The 16539-nt window shown below is 40.8% G+C and overlaps 2 protein-coding genes across 2 annotated transcripts; one reads left to right on the top strand and one right to left on the bottom strand.

Annotated features, from left to right (window-relative positions):
• Positions 1–461: 461 nt before the first annotated feature.
• Positions 462–6793, top strand: LOC101172433 (uncharacterized). The gene is made up of 3 exons (XM_004077014.5): positions 462–745; positions 5607–5960; positions 6034–6793. The coding sequence occupies exons 1-3, from the start codon at positions 709–711 to the stop codon at positions 6084–6086; spliced, it is 444 nt and encodes a 147-aa protein (XP_004077062.1). The 5' UTR covers positions 462–708; the 3' UTR covers positions 6087–6793.
• Positions 4234–14056, bottom strand: shld2 (shieldin complex subunit 2). Its single transcript, XM_078931471.1, has 11 exons — positions 14036–14056; positions 11418–11573; positions 10415–11118; positions 9671–9821; positions 9384–9485; positions 9108–9302; positions 8852–8998; positions 8459–8659; positions 8164–8389; positions 7964–8079; positions 4234–7270 (listed from the first exon to the last, which is right to left on the bottom strand). Exons 2-11 carry the CDS (start codon positions 11566–11568, stop codon positions 7098–7100), a joined length of 2166 nt encoding a protein of 721 aa, XP_078787597.1. The 5' UTR covers positions 11569–11573; positions 14036–14056; the 3' UTR covers positions 4234–7097.
• Between the last annotated feature and the right edge of the window lie 2483 nt (positions 14057–16539).

The raw sequence follows: 16539 nt of genomic DNA, 5'->3' as shown, positions 1-16539 counted from the left end.
GTCTGAAAGAATACATTTGTTTTACAGATTATTCTTCTAAAACTGAGCTCTGAAGATCACAGAAGTTACTTCCTATGTACTCGAGTATTCCATGCTTGGAAGGGCTTTTAGATCTGTTGGAAAGAAAATCAGAGCAACTTTAAAATGGGAGTTTGAGTGAAGCGTCACTGCATTCACATATTATCAGAAACAAAGATTGTGCACAGCTCTGCTCTGGAAGGGCTCCATACAAAAAAATGAAAACAAAAACAGTATCTAATCACCAATCTGAGGTCTATGACCCCTCCCTCCTGCCAATCGGCTCTTTCTCCAACTTCATCTCACTCAGCAGACCCACAGCGTCAGGGTCAGTTTTGTTTTAATCGTCTGCCTGATCCAGGGGATCACTTTGGTTTATGTGCCACATAGTTCACCTGTAAATCACCCTTTCATGAAAGATGAGAAACACCCACACCTGCAGAGGTGTGCCTCCTCCCTAAGACGCAGCCACCTGAAGTCAGCTCTCAGGGCAGCAGCAGCTCGTGTACATGAACACAGCACATTTGAATCATGTTTGAATGTCACAGCTGGTGGAACAGGTTGGGCCTGTCTGCCACACCTGTATAGTAACTGAGATACCTGAGTGGCGTCCACTGCTTCAGTCTCATCTTTCTGTTCAAACACACACTGACTGACGGCTGTTCTTACCCACTGACACACTCTGCAGGCATGGACAGGCTGGCAAGGATGGTCGGAGACAAAGTGGGTGAGTGCAGCAGCTCAGATTTCTGTTTTCATGGTCCTGACTTGCATGGAGGAGTCCATCGTCAGGTGAACACCTGCCTCTTATTACAGATATGTTGGCGGTGAAACTGTGGGGTTAATGCCAGCTTTAGTCAGCTCTCACAGCTCCTAAAACAGGTCTGTGCATGTGAAGAAGGGCTTTTCATTCACCTGAATCAGAAAAACTTCTTTTGCTTATGGCTCTAATTAGCACCAGGTCCTTGAGATTTGCCCTCCAGCCTGTCTTCCAGGTCTCTCTGCACTGCTTTCTGCTAATTAGCTGACTCAGGTGTCATCAGAACCAAGACACCTGGGTGAGGCTGAAAACAGGCAGGGAAGTAGTTATACAGCCCTGCTTCACACCTTGCTCTGTTACCATGGTAACAAATAAAATTAAAATGTACTTAAGTCAATTGCAATCATCTATGCTTAAGTGGTTTCTCAGCCAGACTAAAGGTTTGGTCAAAGAGGGCCATTTTGAATTTATAGTATTTAAGTCGTACAAATATTTGTAATATTTGTAATCTGATTAGAGCCATAAGCAAAAGAAGTTATAGCAATAAGTTAAAATTTTAGTTACACTGTCATGTTTGTGTGCTAAAATGACACCACTTTTGGGCAACTTTGTGTGAAATTACCATAAACGCATGCTAATATTTAAAGCACATTAAGAACATTTAGAATAATTCAGTTACCAGCGTTCTCTTCATATTAAGAACAATGTGGTTACAGTGAGCAGAGGTGAAGAAGATGGAAGAGTGGGTCAACAGTCTAGAACAGTGTTTTTCATTGTGCCACTGCGATAATCAGGTGAAAATTGCCCTTTATTAACTGATCTAAAATAATTTTCCATCTCCAGGATATCAGCTCTCTGTTCATCCAAACAGGCCCTGATAAAGCACTGAGTAGTTAGGAATATGAAAGATTGTTAAATACTTTTTTTCTTTGTGTTTATTTGATTCTATTAAAGACATTTTGATAAGAATGACGGTACCGCGATTTAGCCGTAGCTTTAGCTGTTTTCGGAAAAGTCCTGCCCCTTTAACTGTCTCCACCAATCATTTTTGGAGGCTTAGTCCCACGTCATCAGTCTTACAATGAACAATGAAGCTAAGAGACGCTTTTTCTTTGCAAAAAGACTTAAATCTGTTTTAAACTCAGTTATTGCAGAGACACAATCGGGATTCATGCAAAACAGACACATCTCAAATAACATTCGTCTTGTTCTTGATATTTTAGATTACTCACACCTGATCTCTGATGACAGTTTTATACTCTTTTAGACTTTTACAAAGCTTTTGACTCTGTTAATCATCATTTTATCTTCAGCTGTCTTCATAAATTTGGTTTTGGCCCTTTCTTCTGTAATACAGTTAAAACTCTGTATAATAATGCTAATTGTTCTGTCAAACTAAAAAATGGCACCTCCCCTAGAGTCAATCTTAATAGAGGAATCAGACAGGGGTGTCCTATTTCACTGTATCTTTTTCTTCTAGTTACTCAAACTCTTGCTGATTATATTACTATTCATAAGTTAAAAGGCATCTCAGTTCTTAATAAAGAAATTTTAATTAGTCAGCTAGCTGATGACACTACTCTTTACTTGAGATACAGCAGTCAAGTTTCCTGTGCTCTGAACCTTATTCAGTCTTTCTCTGATGTCTCAGGTCTACGTCTCAATCTAAACAAATGTGAACTTCTTGCTGTTAAAGATTGTGCTTTAGAATCCATCTGCAACATTCCTGTAAAAGAAAATGTAACATATTTAGGCATTATTATTTCCAAAAGTAATTTAGAAAGATGCTCATTAAATTTCACTCCCCTCATTGATAAAGCCAAGAAACGTTTTAACCAATGGCTTCAGAGTCTGAGAGGAAGGATTTTACTCTCCAAAGCAGAGGGGATTTCTAGACTTACTTATTCCGCTCTTTCTCTGCACCTGGACAATCAGACTCTTAAATCTATTGATCAAATGTTGCTAAACTTCATCTGGAAAAACCATATTCATTATTTAAAAAAATCTGCATTAATGAAAAAGGAGGCCTAAATTTTCTTGATTTTACTACTTTAAATAATACTTTTAAAATAAACTGGATTAAGTCATATTTAAAAAATCCACTCTCCATTTGGAATATTTTCCCTCATCACATGTTTGCTAAAGTAGGTGGTCTCCATTTTCTTCTGCTTTGTGTTCATAATATCGACAAAATCCCAGTGAAACTCTGCTTTTCACAGACAAATTCTTCTTTCATGGGCACTTATCTATAAACACAATTTTTCCCCTCCATAAGTTTTTTATTTGGAATAACAGATATCCTTTACAAGAACAAATCTTTATTTTGCAATAATTGGTTTGACAATAATATCCTACTGGTGGGTCAGCTCTTTAACCACAATGGTCAATTACTTATATATGAAGAATTTAACCTTAAATACAACCTTGCTGTTCCTCCTAAAGAGTATGCCATTGTTTTTGATGCTGTCACAACTGAAATCTGTGAACTCTTTAAAAATACTGTACTTGATGCAAATATTCCCTTCATATCTCTAAGTGACACCACTATTGGAAAATCTTGTTTCAACTGTCCTCGAAAAAATAATAAGATCATACGTGCCCTGTTTCAGCAAAATGTCATTTCTGTTCCCTCTGCTGTTTTTTATTGGAGAAAATTTATTCCTGACTTGCCCTGGAAAAATGTTTGGACCCTGCATCAGAAATTATTAATTAATATCAAGATGAGAGACGTCTCCTACAAAGTCCTACATAGATTCTATCCCACTAATCAATACATGCTCAGATATAAGAAGACTATTGACCCCAACTGTACCTTTTGTAAAGAACACCCAGAAACAATCAGTCACCTATTTTGGAATTGTAATACTACTAAAAGATTTTGGAAAGATTGTGCACGTTTTATAAATTACAAATTAAATTCACAATTTCAGATGAAATTTGAACATATCATGTTTGGCCTACACGAAAAAAATATAAGATCAAATGTAAAATTGGCAATTAATCTAATTATAATATTTGGTAAATTTCATATTCACAAATCAAAGTTTTCTTTATCACAACTTTTTTTCCTTTTCATAATTAAAGAATTAGAATCTTATTTACATACTATTTCTAATAGTTTAAACAAAAAGGCCATAAATATTTATGAAAACTGTCTGTCTTTGAATATTTTCAATGCATAGCATCTGTAATCTTTTTGTAATACATGTACCATCCCCTGACATTGTTGTTGTTCTGACTATTGTTCCTGTCATACGTATTTGTTCTATTTGTGTTGAACAATGAAGTTTAAAAGAAAAAAGAAAAAAAAAGCTAAGAGGCGCGAGTCTGTTTGCGTTCGGGGCGGCTATTTGCACTACATCTCCCATGATGCATTAGGTTAAAGTGACAGCGTCTCAACGCACAATAAGTCTTTCTTGTTAAACGTCTTGAAACAACAACGAACACACAAACAGTTTTTAAATCTTTTAACTTAACTTTTATTACATCTTTTAGAAAAAACAGCTGCAGCATCAAACTTTTTCTGTCACAATTATCACACAAATGCACGTGATATTGCAGAGGGGCTGTAGATCAATACAGACTATGAGTTTCTCCTTTTTTTTAATTTTTGAATGCTGGTGTGCCGAGGGATTTTTGTCAAGGTTAAAGTGTGCTGTGGCTCAAAAAAGGTTGAAAAACACTGGTCTAGAAAAACAAATGTGGGAAGGGGTGAAGAAATGTGTGAAATTAGGTTGGAACGGGTGGAGGAAGGTATCAGGTGTGCCTAGAGAGTGTCAGGAAGAATGAAAAAAGGTGTAGAAGACTGTGGTGAGACAAGCCATGTTGTTGACCGTCAGAGATACTGAGAAAGAGACAGGAGGCAGAGCTGGAGGTAGCAGAGATGAAGATGTTGACGTTCTTTTTGGAAGTGATGAGGATGGACAGGTTTAGGAATGAATCCATCAAAGGAACAGCTCATGTTAGATGTGTTAGAGATGAACACAGGGAAGCAGATTAAAAGGGTTCTGAGTCGGTTTTTTTGGGGGGTTTTTTGAGGAGAACTTGACTGTTGAGGAAAACATAGGTTTTAGGTTTTTTCCTTGTTTTTTTTTTTTTTTTTTAATCAGACTAGTTAGGTATTCCCACACTCTTGACTCACACTCCTACAGTAAGTGACAGAATTGCACCTGGACGTTGGTGCTTCACCCCATTTAAACTACAAGAGGCAGAAGAAGAAAACAGTCCAGACATGTTTAGAGGAGGAACAGTGTTGATGCTAACAAAGGGATATTAAGGTTGGAGTTACCAGGAAAGACGTCTACAGGAAGGCCAAAGGGAATGTTCATGGACATAGTAAAGGAGGACATGGGGGGGGGGGTGTTGTGAGGACACTGATAGAGATTATATTTTTAAAATCATCCTAGTTCTCATCATCACCTTCATAGCCTTTCCAAAATGTTCATATTTTCTAAGGTCTTACTTTAACAAATAGATTATATTATATTTAACTTGGAAAAAAAAGTGTGCAAATGACATTGAAATCCAGGGCACTTGATAGTCCCGTACCATAAACTATTTAAGGGGTTAGGGAGTAGTAAGTGAATCTGATAAAGTCAAGGTACATGTAGAGGGTTTGGTCAGGATCTTAAGCCAAATCTCATGTGTGAATGTTGGGGTGATTCCCCTGAAAGGAGAACCCAAAACGAGAAACAAGTGAACACTTTCACTGTTAAAAAAAAAAAATCTATATCAGTTTATTGGCTGTGGTGTCCATTCTCTTACAAAAATCCATGGCACATGAACCTGAAGTTCAAAATGTAACAAATCCTTTATGTTCATGGTGCAGGAGACATGGTGGAGGGGGCGGTGAAGAAATCTCTGGGCGTCGAGGACAAAAAAAAGGAGAAAAAAGGAGGAGGATTCATGTCCTTTGGAGGCGACAAGGACAGAGAAAAAAAGGAGAAAGAAGGCGGGATGTTCTCATTTGGAGACGACAAGAAAAAGGACGATGAAGGGTTCTTCTCAAAGGTCTTTCACAAACACGATGACGACAATGAGAAAGTGAAGCAGAAGCAATCAGGATTTGATGGTCTCTTCGCTGAGCCGGGATCAGCAGGAAGTGGAGGAGGACGCCACGAGGGAGAAAAAGGAGAAATTGGAGGTGAAGAAAGCACAGGACAGGTTGTTGATTCTGACAGAGGTAAGAGCTCTGCAGCTTCTCCAACTTTTCACTTCCAAAACTCTGATCTGATGTCCCCTTTTATTTGCTTCAGACCTCCTGGAAGATCTCATGGAGGTGGCTGCAGAAACCTCCGTGGAGAAGTAAAAGCTCATCCGGACAAGAACCTGCTTGTGCTGAAATGTGAAGACCTCGAGGCTTCTTTGAATTGTATTTTGAGACTTCTCTGCCCTGATTGATCAGAACAAATGGATTGACCAGGCTCCACTGACAGCTGCTGACATTTACAGTTTGGACAGAAAGTTATGACACCCCTCCAGAAGGGAGATGAGTCTTTCATTAAGGCTTCATGGAGACTCGCACTTTCTGTCCATGTTTCTGTTCAATTTAACATCAGTTAAAGTTTACCGACGTAAAGTTTATACTTGTATAACATCACCGAAGTCAAATCAAAACAGATATTATTAGAGACATTTAAATGTTTGGGTGAGGCAGAGGGCTCAATTAGATTAGGTGATGGATCCTGATTCTGTTAACAACCAACAATAAAACCTGTTCACAACAATAATCCTGGTCAAATCGATGTCAAAGATGTAGTAAATTCTACTCCTGGAATCACAAATGTTCTGACCCGGGTCTAAAGTCACCTAAAAGTATTTAAGAGTGTGTATAAGAGTGTGCCTAGGAGTCGCGAGCACCTCGGGTTTCAGAAAGGGAAATAATTAAGGCCGCACAGTGCAAGCACGATTTTTCACTGCACATATCTATACTATTCAGCAAAGTTGTGAGTCAAAAACAAACCATTGTTGTTTTTTAATTGTTAGACAAAAATAAAAAATTTGTGTTTAAACAAAGATCTACATTTTTTCTCATTAACCTTTACCAAGTTAAAGACCTTTTGAAGTTTTTGGTTTCTTTGACCTTCAGTAAAAAGTGAATCTTTAATAAGAGATTTATGTTCCTGTTAAATCTTAAACCTTACCATAGATATTTGTCTCATTTTCATCTAGATAAACTTGTGTGTAATTTAAGACACGAGTTAGTTTAGTTAGAAATTAGACTAATATTCCTGCAAAGCAAATACAAACTGCCTCCATTCTGAACTGTGCCTCGTGCTGAAGATCCTGGAGTTTCCTGCATCAGAAAGTCTCGAGTCCTTCATGTAGGGAACTGAAGATCAAGCAGCGTGAAGCTCTGTGTGATGGGGATGCTGTTCTCGTCGCACAGGAAGTGGCTGCGCAGTGTGACGATGACGGTTTTCCGGGGTAAGGAGAGGAGGCTCTTGATCTGCTCAGCTGCAACATGAATGAACTTCACCTCCGAGCCTGGAGCTGAGAGCAACAAAAGAAGGCTTTAGTGCAACCAGCGAGTTTCTGAAATTCCTTAAAGACAGACTCCAATTAAAATCGGGTTTTTGGTGTTTTTATTATGTTCTAGTGGCGTTTTCTTTTTTGGTAATACAAGACATATGTGAAGAAAATGAAGTTTAAAATTGCATTTTTGAGTATTTCTTCATGAGAAATTGAGCTGCACAATAGTTCTGTTTCTGTTTCCTCATGAGTTTCAGCTCTGCCTGCAGGTGAGAAACGTTTAAAGAATCATCTTGTTTTGGGCCGACGCCCTCACAGTATGAAGTCCAGCAACATTTCACTGAATCCTGACGGAATGTTCCTTTCAAGGACACACCCTGAAGGGAGGGGACTGACAGACAAACCCATCCAAACCTTGCACCGTAGAACAAAAGAAATTCACCGTCAAAATAAAAATATAATCCTGAAGCTTCTTCAGGGAAAACGAGACGCTTTCTTTCAGCCAATATCACCAGTTTCTGATTCTTCATCGTGTGACATGAATACTTGTCTGAAAGCAGCAGCACATGATCAAACCTGAGGTTCAGATTTAGCTCTGGAGGAGACAGCCCCTTAGAACGACTGTGAAGAACTTCTGGATCTCTTGGTTCCTCCCTGACCTGAGCTCCCCCAACTGTCTGTTCACGGCACGTCACTTGGCTCTCTGGGACTAACCTGAACTCCTCTGCAGTTTGTCAGGAGGAGCTTGGAGGATCTTCTGCAGGGGAACTGGAGGAACCTGCACACGCAGCTGGCTGTGATCCCCTCCCTTCACTGTCAGCACACCTGGTCTGAGACACCCGCATGAGAAGAAGATGCCGTGAGAAACCTGCCCTGATATTCACTGATGATGTCACTGATGGCGTCAGCACCACCTGTAGAAGCGGCGCACCGCCGTGTGCGGCAGGCAGGGGTAGCACGGGCCATATATACCATTGGCGTCTGTGTTAAGCTCAGTGGAGCAGCGACCACAGCCAGTGTAAGTGATGTCATCACCCAGTGTCGCCATGACAGCAGCCAGAGTCGCAGAGCTGTCCAGAACCAACTGTGGCGCGCTCTGAAAGTGAAAGGTGACCACCTGGACTCTCAGCTCCACCTCACCTGGAGCAGAAAATCACCACATGAGTTTGTGCGTCAGCTGCAGCATCTCAGTCTGCAGGCCCACCTCACCACTGTACTTCTGGGACAGCAGTGTGTCCACGTCCAGCTCCAGGGGGGGACTGGCTCTGGACTGATGCAGCCGCTGGAAGTCCAGCAGGCGCCGGTCGGTTGGGTCCAAAGCCCGGACGGAGCTCCAGGGAGTAGAGTGGAGCTCTGGGAGATCAGAGGTCAGCCCCTCCCTCACTAGGAGATTGTGGAAGTCCCACACAGCTGATGGAGGTCACAGAAGATGATGAGGTGATGCAGGGAAGACATTTGAAAGTCTCATTGGAGACACAACGACCAACTTTTTGCATTTCTGAGTTACCATAAATGTTCAACCCCACATCCTTGCCCTGGAGTAGAAACAAATGAACTGATGGAGTTGTGACACACCCACCACCACAGACACTGGACCTGTACCTTTGTTTTTGCTGAATTGGGGCAGCCAGGCCACAGCTGCTCCCCACAGCAGCAGCACCCCCTGCTGGCCACCTGGCTGCTCGACAGTGAGAACAGCCTTTAGCTCAACCGCAGACCTGCTGCAAGACACAGCCTCACTGCGCAACTCTGACACACGTAGAAGAGGGAAAGTTCAACCAGTATTTACACACACACACGCACATTTACAAACATGAGGAGAAACACTTGTTTTAGGAGTACTGAGTCTCAATTTCACCTGAGCTGAGGTGTTTTTGTGTTACAAACAGCAGCGCGTTAACCAGTGTGTTGACTCTCAGAGCCCTCAGGGAGGCGTAGGAGAGGCGGTTCAGATCCTGAGGGGTGTGGCTAGGCAGAGACACCAGAAGGGGGCGTCGCTTCCTTAGAAAGGTGCAGAGGGAAGTGAGCGAGCGTGTATCAACATGCTGGGAAACTGCAGAGAGAGATTGAAACTAACTATTAAATAAGCCTCTTGATGAAGAAGAAGCTGATTGGCTGAAGGCTGTGGACGTACCTGGCGGTGGTGAGGAGGCGTGGCCAACGTTAAGGAGTTTGCTCCTGAAGGTGGACTGAAGCACCGTCTCTCCTCTCCACCTGTCCTCCGTCACCTTCAGACCTGAATCAAGACACAAACATTAATGATCTGTCTGATTTTTAGAGAGCAATGATCCAGATATATCTCATCTGAAATGGAAAGGAGGTCCAGAAGGTTCACCTCCTATTGTGGCAGAGGAAACACCTGAGTCTGAAAGGACAAACCCAATCCCACAACCCCAGAGGATCTAAACCACAGCTGAGTACCTGTGATGAGCAGGAGGTCTCCAGGGGTCACTGTCAGCGCCCAGAACGCAGCCCGCCTCCACAGCACCACCTTCATGTCCAGCTCTGACTGGTCTGTCACCACAATGGAGGCCAGAGGAACCAGGGTCCCGGCTGACGGGCCAGACTTCACCTTCAATCACAGAACATTCAGCACCTCAGCAGCGAGCCAGCTTGACACGTACTTCAGATCCCAGCATGCATCGCTTCATGCAAAACAGTAAAGTTTGGAGGAAGTTTCTCGTTTGGGGTCACAGGAACTGCCAACATGCTTTCAGGCGCAGATGTTTAAAGCCTAAGGGGGCCGGAGAAATTTCAGAAATGTCCTCTGCACGTGTGCACATAATAAAAAAGGTGGAAAATGTCTGGATTCACAGCTGCTCGTCCTCCAGAACCAAGTCCTTCATCACATTCAAAGCTCTGAGCTCAAAAATAAGAAACAACTAACAGATTATTTGCTAAAAATGTTTAGACTGGTTCCATTTGATCAATAAGAACTCAGTAAATGGAGATAAAAATGAACAAATCAGAGCACAAATGTGTGTTCATGTGCATCTGCATGAGTCATGTGGAGAACATGGTCATGTGTGGTGATTCATGTGGTGATTCATGTTTATTCATGTTTGAGTCAAGCTTTCCACACCCACATGTCCACCTAGGTTTTTATATGAAGAGACCCTTAGAAATAAGAATATTCGTCAGTTTCATAAGAGCCCGTGGACTCACCTTGACTTCCTTCAAGTGGCACGGGTGCACCACCACCACCAGGACAGAGAAGCATGCCCCCACCCGGACACACCTGTCCAAAGGTGTGGTGCGATTCCGGAGTCCAGCTGCTTCTAACCCAGAGTCGTCAGAGATCAGGGGTCTTTTGTTGCATGGAATCTCTGTTGGGGGGTCACGGGTAGAGGTCTCTTGAGAACAGAGAATGCCATCTGTGGTAACTTCAAGGACAATGCCTCCAGTCTCCACCCTCTGTGTTGAGCAGCTGGGGCTGAAGAGCTCAGAGGAGCAGCCTGGTGATGGAGTTGCAGGGCTAAAGAGTTCAGGGCTGTTGGAGGAATCGGTGGGAGGGGCTTGGGATTGTTTTGGCTGGGATTTTTTAGGGCTGCCTGCTGATTGGTCGCCGTGCCTGCCTCTCAGCATCAGAGCCTGACTCAAGGTCCAGGTGCTCAGGTAGTGAGTCCGGGTGGACAAAGGGGGAGGTACAGGGGCGGCCAAACATTGATCTGGTTCTTTCGGCTCTGGCTGAGCTGCAGGAAAACAATAGTCCAGATACTCCTGCAAAGACCCCAAACACGCACCCCCCTCCTTAGAGCCAGACGCTCCTTGCCTGATAAGATTCTCAGCTTCAGTCTTCGTCCAATCCTCCTGACCTCTTGACCTGGTCTGGGATTGGTCAGCTTCATCCTCGTCCAGAGGCAATTCACCTGAAGAAGATGGAAAGGTTTTCACACATCACTTACAAAAGAATACAATTAAAGCAACAACCACAAAAATGGAAAACAAACACACAAAAAGCAAACACATTTTTTAAAGAAAGATTAAAAAAATGGTGCTCGAAGATCTTTGTTAAGGAGCCATCTTCTTTTCCACATCTGTGAATGGTGTTACAGGTTGTTTTTCTCTGTAACTTTTAGTCAAATAGAACATATATAAAAGTCTTCAGATAAGGAACCATTCAAGAAACTTCTAACACAAAACCTCTTTGGGTCCCTGAATGCCTCACCTGTTGCAGGCCTAAGCTTCCCCTCCTTCCAAGTTAGCTCGAGTTGGTTCCAGCGGACAGAGGGACGACTGCTTACCTCCACCGGGGCTTCAAATGCAGATGTGGGGGCAGGAGCCCCAAGAAAGATGTGGATTTTTGGCCGTTTGCTCATGCTGTCTGTTGATAAAGAGGGATCAATAGATGAGCTCAAATGTTTAAAATGCTTTTAAATATTCTTGAATAAGACTGAAGAAGAACAAGCAAGTAAAATAACAGAAAAGCTACAGCTAAATGTGCTAAAAACCTCTTTATAGCTATTGTTTTTGTTTTCTTTAAATAAAAATGTTCCCCCCTCCCCCACTCTGGGGATACAGAGCCCCTTAACGATGAAGAAATTATAAAAAAGAAAAAATAATTTCAGTAAGTCATTAACCAATATACAATCACAAATACTTTATTTTTAACGTCATGGTAACAATAATTTTTTTTGTTTTGAAAACATCAACGCCTGCAGGACCCCTCCCCACACCCCATATTTATTTTAGAATCGTTCAGTCTGACTGGATTGAACTTCCACAGGGCCACAGTGTGCGAGGTAGTGATGTGACGTTCATGAAGATTGGAATCTACTCGCGGTCGGCTGGGAACTGCTCATTATTTTGTCATTTTTTTCCTCTGTCCCCTGAGTTTTATACGCTCACATAAATGCTTAAACGATCTCATCCTTCTAACTTCAGATGCGAATATCACGAGTTGTAAAAAACACCTGATTCAGGCGGGTACCTCCATGAAAGAGAGGACATAAGAAATTAAGAGAGGAAAAGGAGTTGAAGGGTTGAAATATGTCCTTTGGTATTTCAGAAAAAAAGGTGGGTTTGTGGCACTTCAATTGAAAGTCAGTTGGGAAGGACGCTAAACTTCAAAGACCTCATTGGTGATTTTGCACGTGAGAAGGCTCAACATTAGGCTTTGGGTGAACAAAGTTGAGCTAGTACCAGGTTAAAAGGTTGGAAAAAATAGGCTCAATTTACTCATTTGCTAATCATTCATAAATTAAGTTTTATTTAAATGATGACAAATCATATTTGGCCATTTTGGATTTTAATGGTGCTTTTTTCAAGCTGAGTTTTTGTTATGTCTACTGATTAGATTTTTTTTCATAAAACGTTTCTTATTTAAGAATCGGTTTTGCTGTGAATCAATTAAACAGAATCCTTTCTATTGTATTCAAAGTGCTCAGTTCTTCCCATACTGTACATGTCCGTTGTCTTGTTGTTTTGTCACAAAGATGATAATGATAGTGAAAAATTCCATCATAATGCACAATTGTATGTAAAACAGTAATACTAATGTGCTGTTTTATTAGGGGTCCTGTAAAAATTCTTTTTTGTTTTACTTTTATTCTTTTTCTGCCATTCATGGACAACTTTGTTTACTTCTGCAATTATTTGTGCAAAAGTTTTTTCAGATACTGAAGGCATTTCTGCAATGTAACATCATTCCAGCATTAAAATGCTCTTTTTCTGCAGCTTTAGACTTATAGCTCCAAATTTTTTTATTTTTTTCATTCAGGGTATTATTTAACACTTTTTTTAAAATTATTTTTAGTTCTGTAATAATTCTCTGGACAAAAAAATGACTAAATATTACATGTAAAATGTATATTTAAATATATTGTTAGGGTCCGCTCTATTGTGTAACTATTTAATTTGAGTGGTGAAAAAACGGTTGAAACGTTTTTAATTCTAACTTTTAACAAAATCTGCATTTATTTTGAAAGTCTCGGCCGGAAACTGTTTGCCTTTTTACCGTTTTGGCTCGACCCTTCATTAAACATGGCAAATCATGTAAGATATCGCGAAGCATTCGCGAAAGAACGCAGTTTGGTGGAGACTGCCGCGCTTGTACCGCTAAGTGAGATCTCACTGTCTCTTTAGCGGCTTGTATTTACCTTGATAACAGTATTTGTATATGGTGCTGAGCAGGAATCCGTTTTTCGCCGTGCACGCGGAAGTCCGTCATTTCCTTTTAACGTTTCCAATATACTACCTTGCTGCTATGAGTATTTTTCACAGGGTCCGCATGCGCCGGTTTGGCCGTAGCGGGCCTGAGATCTTCGCGGCTACATCCGTGCAATGGACCGGGGCGAGATCATTCCTTCGAACATTACCATAGTGCTGCGCCTGTATGGCAAGCGAAAAGGGCAAAAAAAAAAAAAGTACGCAAGAAATTTCGGCGGAAAACCCGGACTGGTAGCCGTAAATAAGTTTTGAGTTTTATGGGTGTGTTTTGTCATAATCTGGCCCTTGTCACTTCCCAGTGATGCAGAACCGCCACATGCTCAGTCAGTACCAGCTTCCCCATCAGCAGTGCCCTCCATCTGCCACATGCCCGGCCCCTGCCCCTCTGTTGTTCCATTGATTCATCCACCTCAGTCTATGTATTCCTCTGCATCCTCCTCACTCACACCAAAACCCTAATGTACTTTTTGATGCATAGGTCAACCTCCTTTCCGGTTATCCTCCAGGTCGTGGTTGATCCAACCTCTTCTATCTTTCAACCACACCTTACCTCTCATATTTTCGGATTATATTATATTATATACATTATTCCTGAAACCTTTCTCCACCCAATCCAACCTGCTTCTTTGCCTGTTTTCAATCCTCCAACTGCAAGGTGGTGTGTTGGTTAGCTCTCTCTCTCCTCACACACAGACAGAAGGTTCTGGTTTGAATCCAAACTGGGTCTTTCCATGTTCACTGTGGGGGTTTTCAGGTACTCCGGCTTCCTCCTACCATCCAAAAACACACTTCAGGTTCATTGGTGACTGTGATTGGAAATTGTCCCTTGTGTGTGAATGGTTTAGTAGATGGATGCGCAAACCATTCAGGGGTTACCCCTCTTTTGCCCCAACAGTAACTTGGTATGCTCCATACCCTGTGACCTTAGGGCAGTAGGGCGGCTGACCTCTGATCGGAAGGTTGCAAGTTCGATTCCCGCCTCGCCCGCCCATGTGTCGAAGTGTCCCTGCATCACCTCTTCTACTCTGCTCTCTAAAATTTCATCGTTCATCAGCTCTTGAATCTCTTTGTGTGTTTGTACACACCATAAAAACTGCAAAATAATTTCCATCACCTGTTGGATTCTGAAAATGAAGTTTGAACCAAAAAAGCCACATTGATTGCACCCCACCCCCCTCTGTTTCCAAGTTTGACGCAAACCAGGAATTTTTGCAGTTCGTCCAAAAGTTACATAGACTAGCATTTTGAAGAGCCTAACTTTACACCTAAAATACATTTATAGTTTGATTTCTAAAACCATTTTTAGGTTTACTGCTTTATTTAGTATTCATGACATGTTTGCAATGTTTTATTTGTCCTTTCAGTTTTCCAGAGATCGAATGAGCCCCATCAGAACTTCAAACTTTACCATTCACTTAGGACTAACTTAGGACAAACTCCAATTAATGTTATTATACTATTTCAAGCTTTATTTTAACTGCGATATCCAACGAATAATGTCAGAGATCTTCTATCCAGTAGGTTTTATGTTCATGCTTTGTGTATAAATTTAAAACCAACAAACATTAAAGTTTTTTGATAACGCTTTTGATAACGTTAGATGTAAGAAGCTGGCAGCCAACCAAACTGTTCTCAAAGCACAATAATTCAGGAGTCATGGAGCAAAACCGGGGACTCAAAAAACAGCCGTGGGACCATATATAGCCGATTTAACAGAGATGCAACAATTTTTTTTTTTATCAAAAGGACCATGAAGAAAGCACAAAAATGTTATCAGAGCTGTGTAACACATTGATCTCCTTCAAGTATTAAATGTGTTACTTTTTGTTTTCATTCTTTTTGTTCTATTTTCCACCCAAAACCAGTATAATTTTTCCAGGTACAAAAATATTTGTGCACTAACAGTTAGCTGCCCAGAGGTTGAACTTTTGTGTACCAAGTTATCAATGTTTTTAAGCCTCTACTGTGAAATATGTATGAATATTTCTTAATAAACTCCATTGTTATTATTTTGTAGCTTTAAAAACATTTGTTTTTAAAAATACAAATAAAACAACTTTTCTTCCTGCTCTGTCATCAACATCTTTTTATCAAAAGTAAGCTAAACCAGGGTTTAACCTTTCAAATAAGTCCTGGTGAAGAAAGACCAACTTGCTTTATTTTCTTTAAACTTAAACTGTAAACAATTTTGTTTATAATTTTTTTTTGTTGAGCTGTTTTATTTTATTTTATTTTGATTTTGCACGGGTAGTACCCCCACACACAGCCAATCGGCAATCGAGCTTTACTCTTGGAATTCCCCTTCAGCTGCGGGGGTTTTCCGATCGGACTGGCAGGCTGTTGTCGCCATGACAACAGAGTTGAGCAGCGTCAGACTCACGTAGCACAGCCAGGAGACATCCGGAAAGAGAGCCAACTGTCAAAATAAAAGCTGCTCCCAATAGCAATGACATTGACTTTAGCCTTGATTAGATCAATCCTTCACAACCTTTAAAAATGCATAACATTAGAGTTTTATTAAACTTCATCCTATGGACTTTGTAGGAGACACTAATGAATACATCTCTAAATCTAAAACTACTGTGTAAAATATTGTTATCCTTTTCTAATATAAAAAAATGTACTCAAGGCATGACAGTGAAAATTTAACTACACAGGCTCACAGCATGTTTTTAAGATCCAAACACAAGATATTACACAAAATATAATTTCGCAATTGACTTTTTTTTCAGATTGGCTATTTAAAAAAAAGTCTTCCTGGCCTTGTCAGAAAATGTTGTTGAACTTTTTTTTCTTAATTCCTCTGTGCCATAAATCTGAATCATTGCACTTATTACGCATAGACTAAAGTGTTCTTCCAGCATTTGGCAATACTTTCTCTTTTTTTGCATGAAGCAAGCTGAGACTTATAAACACCTTTTCCCCTTTTTTATAGTTATAAATATTCAGAAATATACCCAATTAAAAACTTTGGATCCAATGAGATTTGCTTTAAAATAATTTTCTTTATTAAATCTATCACTTCTTCCAAGAATGTTAATGTCTATGTGGTTTTGAAAATACAGGAGAAGAACGCAGGAGAAAACGTGCCCTCAAAAAACATACTTTGAAAAGCTTAAACC

Source organism: Oryzias latipes, chromosome 15 (genome assembly GCF_053564925.1).
Source record: "Oryzias latipes strain Hd-rR chromosome 15, Olatipes_Hd-rR_3.1".
Lineage (NCBI taxonomy): Eukaryota > Metazoa > Chordata > Actinopteri > Beloniformes > Adrianichthyidae > Oryzias > Oryzias latipes.
Note: the sequence above shows the minus strand (reverse complement) of the source record. Positions and strands in the feature narration are given on the sequence as shown.

Bases quoted from the DNA above. Each gene is read 5' to 3' on its own strand.
- LOC101172433 (XM_004077014.5), top strand. From the start codon at position 709: ATGGACAGGCTGGCAAGGATGGTCGGAGACAAAGTGG. The intron at 746-5,606 runs GTGAGTGCAGCA...TTCATGGTGCAG, and splicing joins GATGGTCGGAGACAAAGTGG to GAGACATGGTGGAGGGGGCG. The intron at 5,961-6,033 runs GTAAGAGCTCTG...TATTTGCTTCAG, and splicing joins GGTTGTTGATTCTGACAGAG to ACCTCCTGGAAGATCTCATG.
- shld2 (XM_078931471.1), bottom strand. From the start codon at position 11,568: ATGAGCAAACGGCCAAAAATCCACATCTTTCTTGGGGCTCCTGCCCCC. The intron at 11,119-11,417 runs GTGAGGCATTCA...CATCTTCTTCAG, and splicing joins GAAGCTTAGGCCTGCAACAG to GTGAATTGCCTCTGGACGAG. The intron at 9,486-9,670 runs GTACTCAGCTGT...GTCTTGATTCAG, and splicing joins AGACCTCCTGCTCATCACAG to GTCTGAAGGTGACGGAGGAC.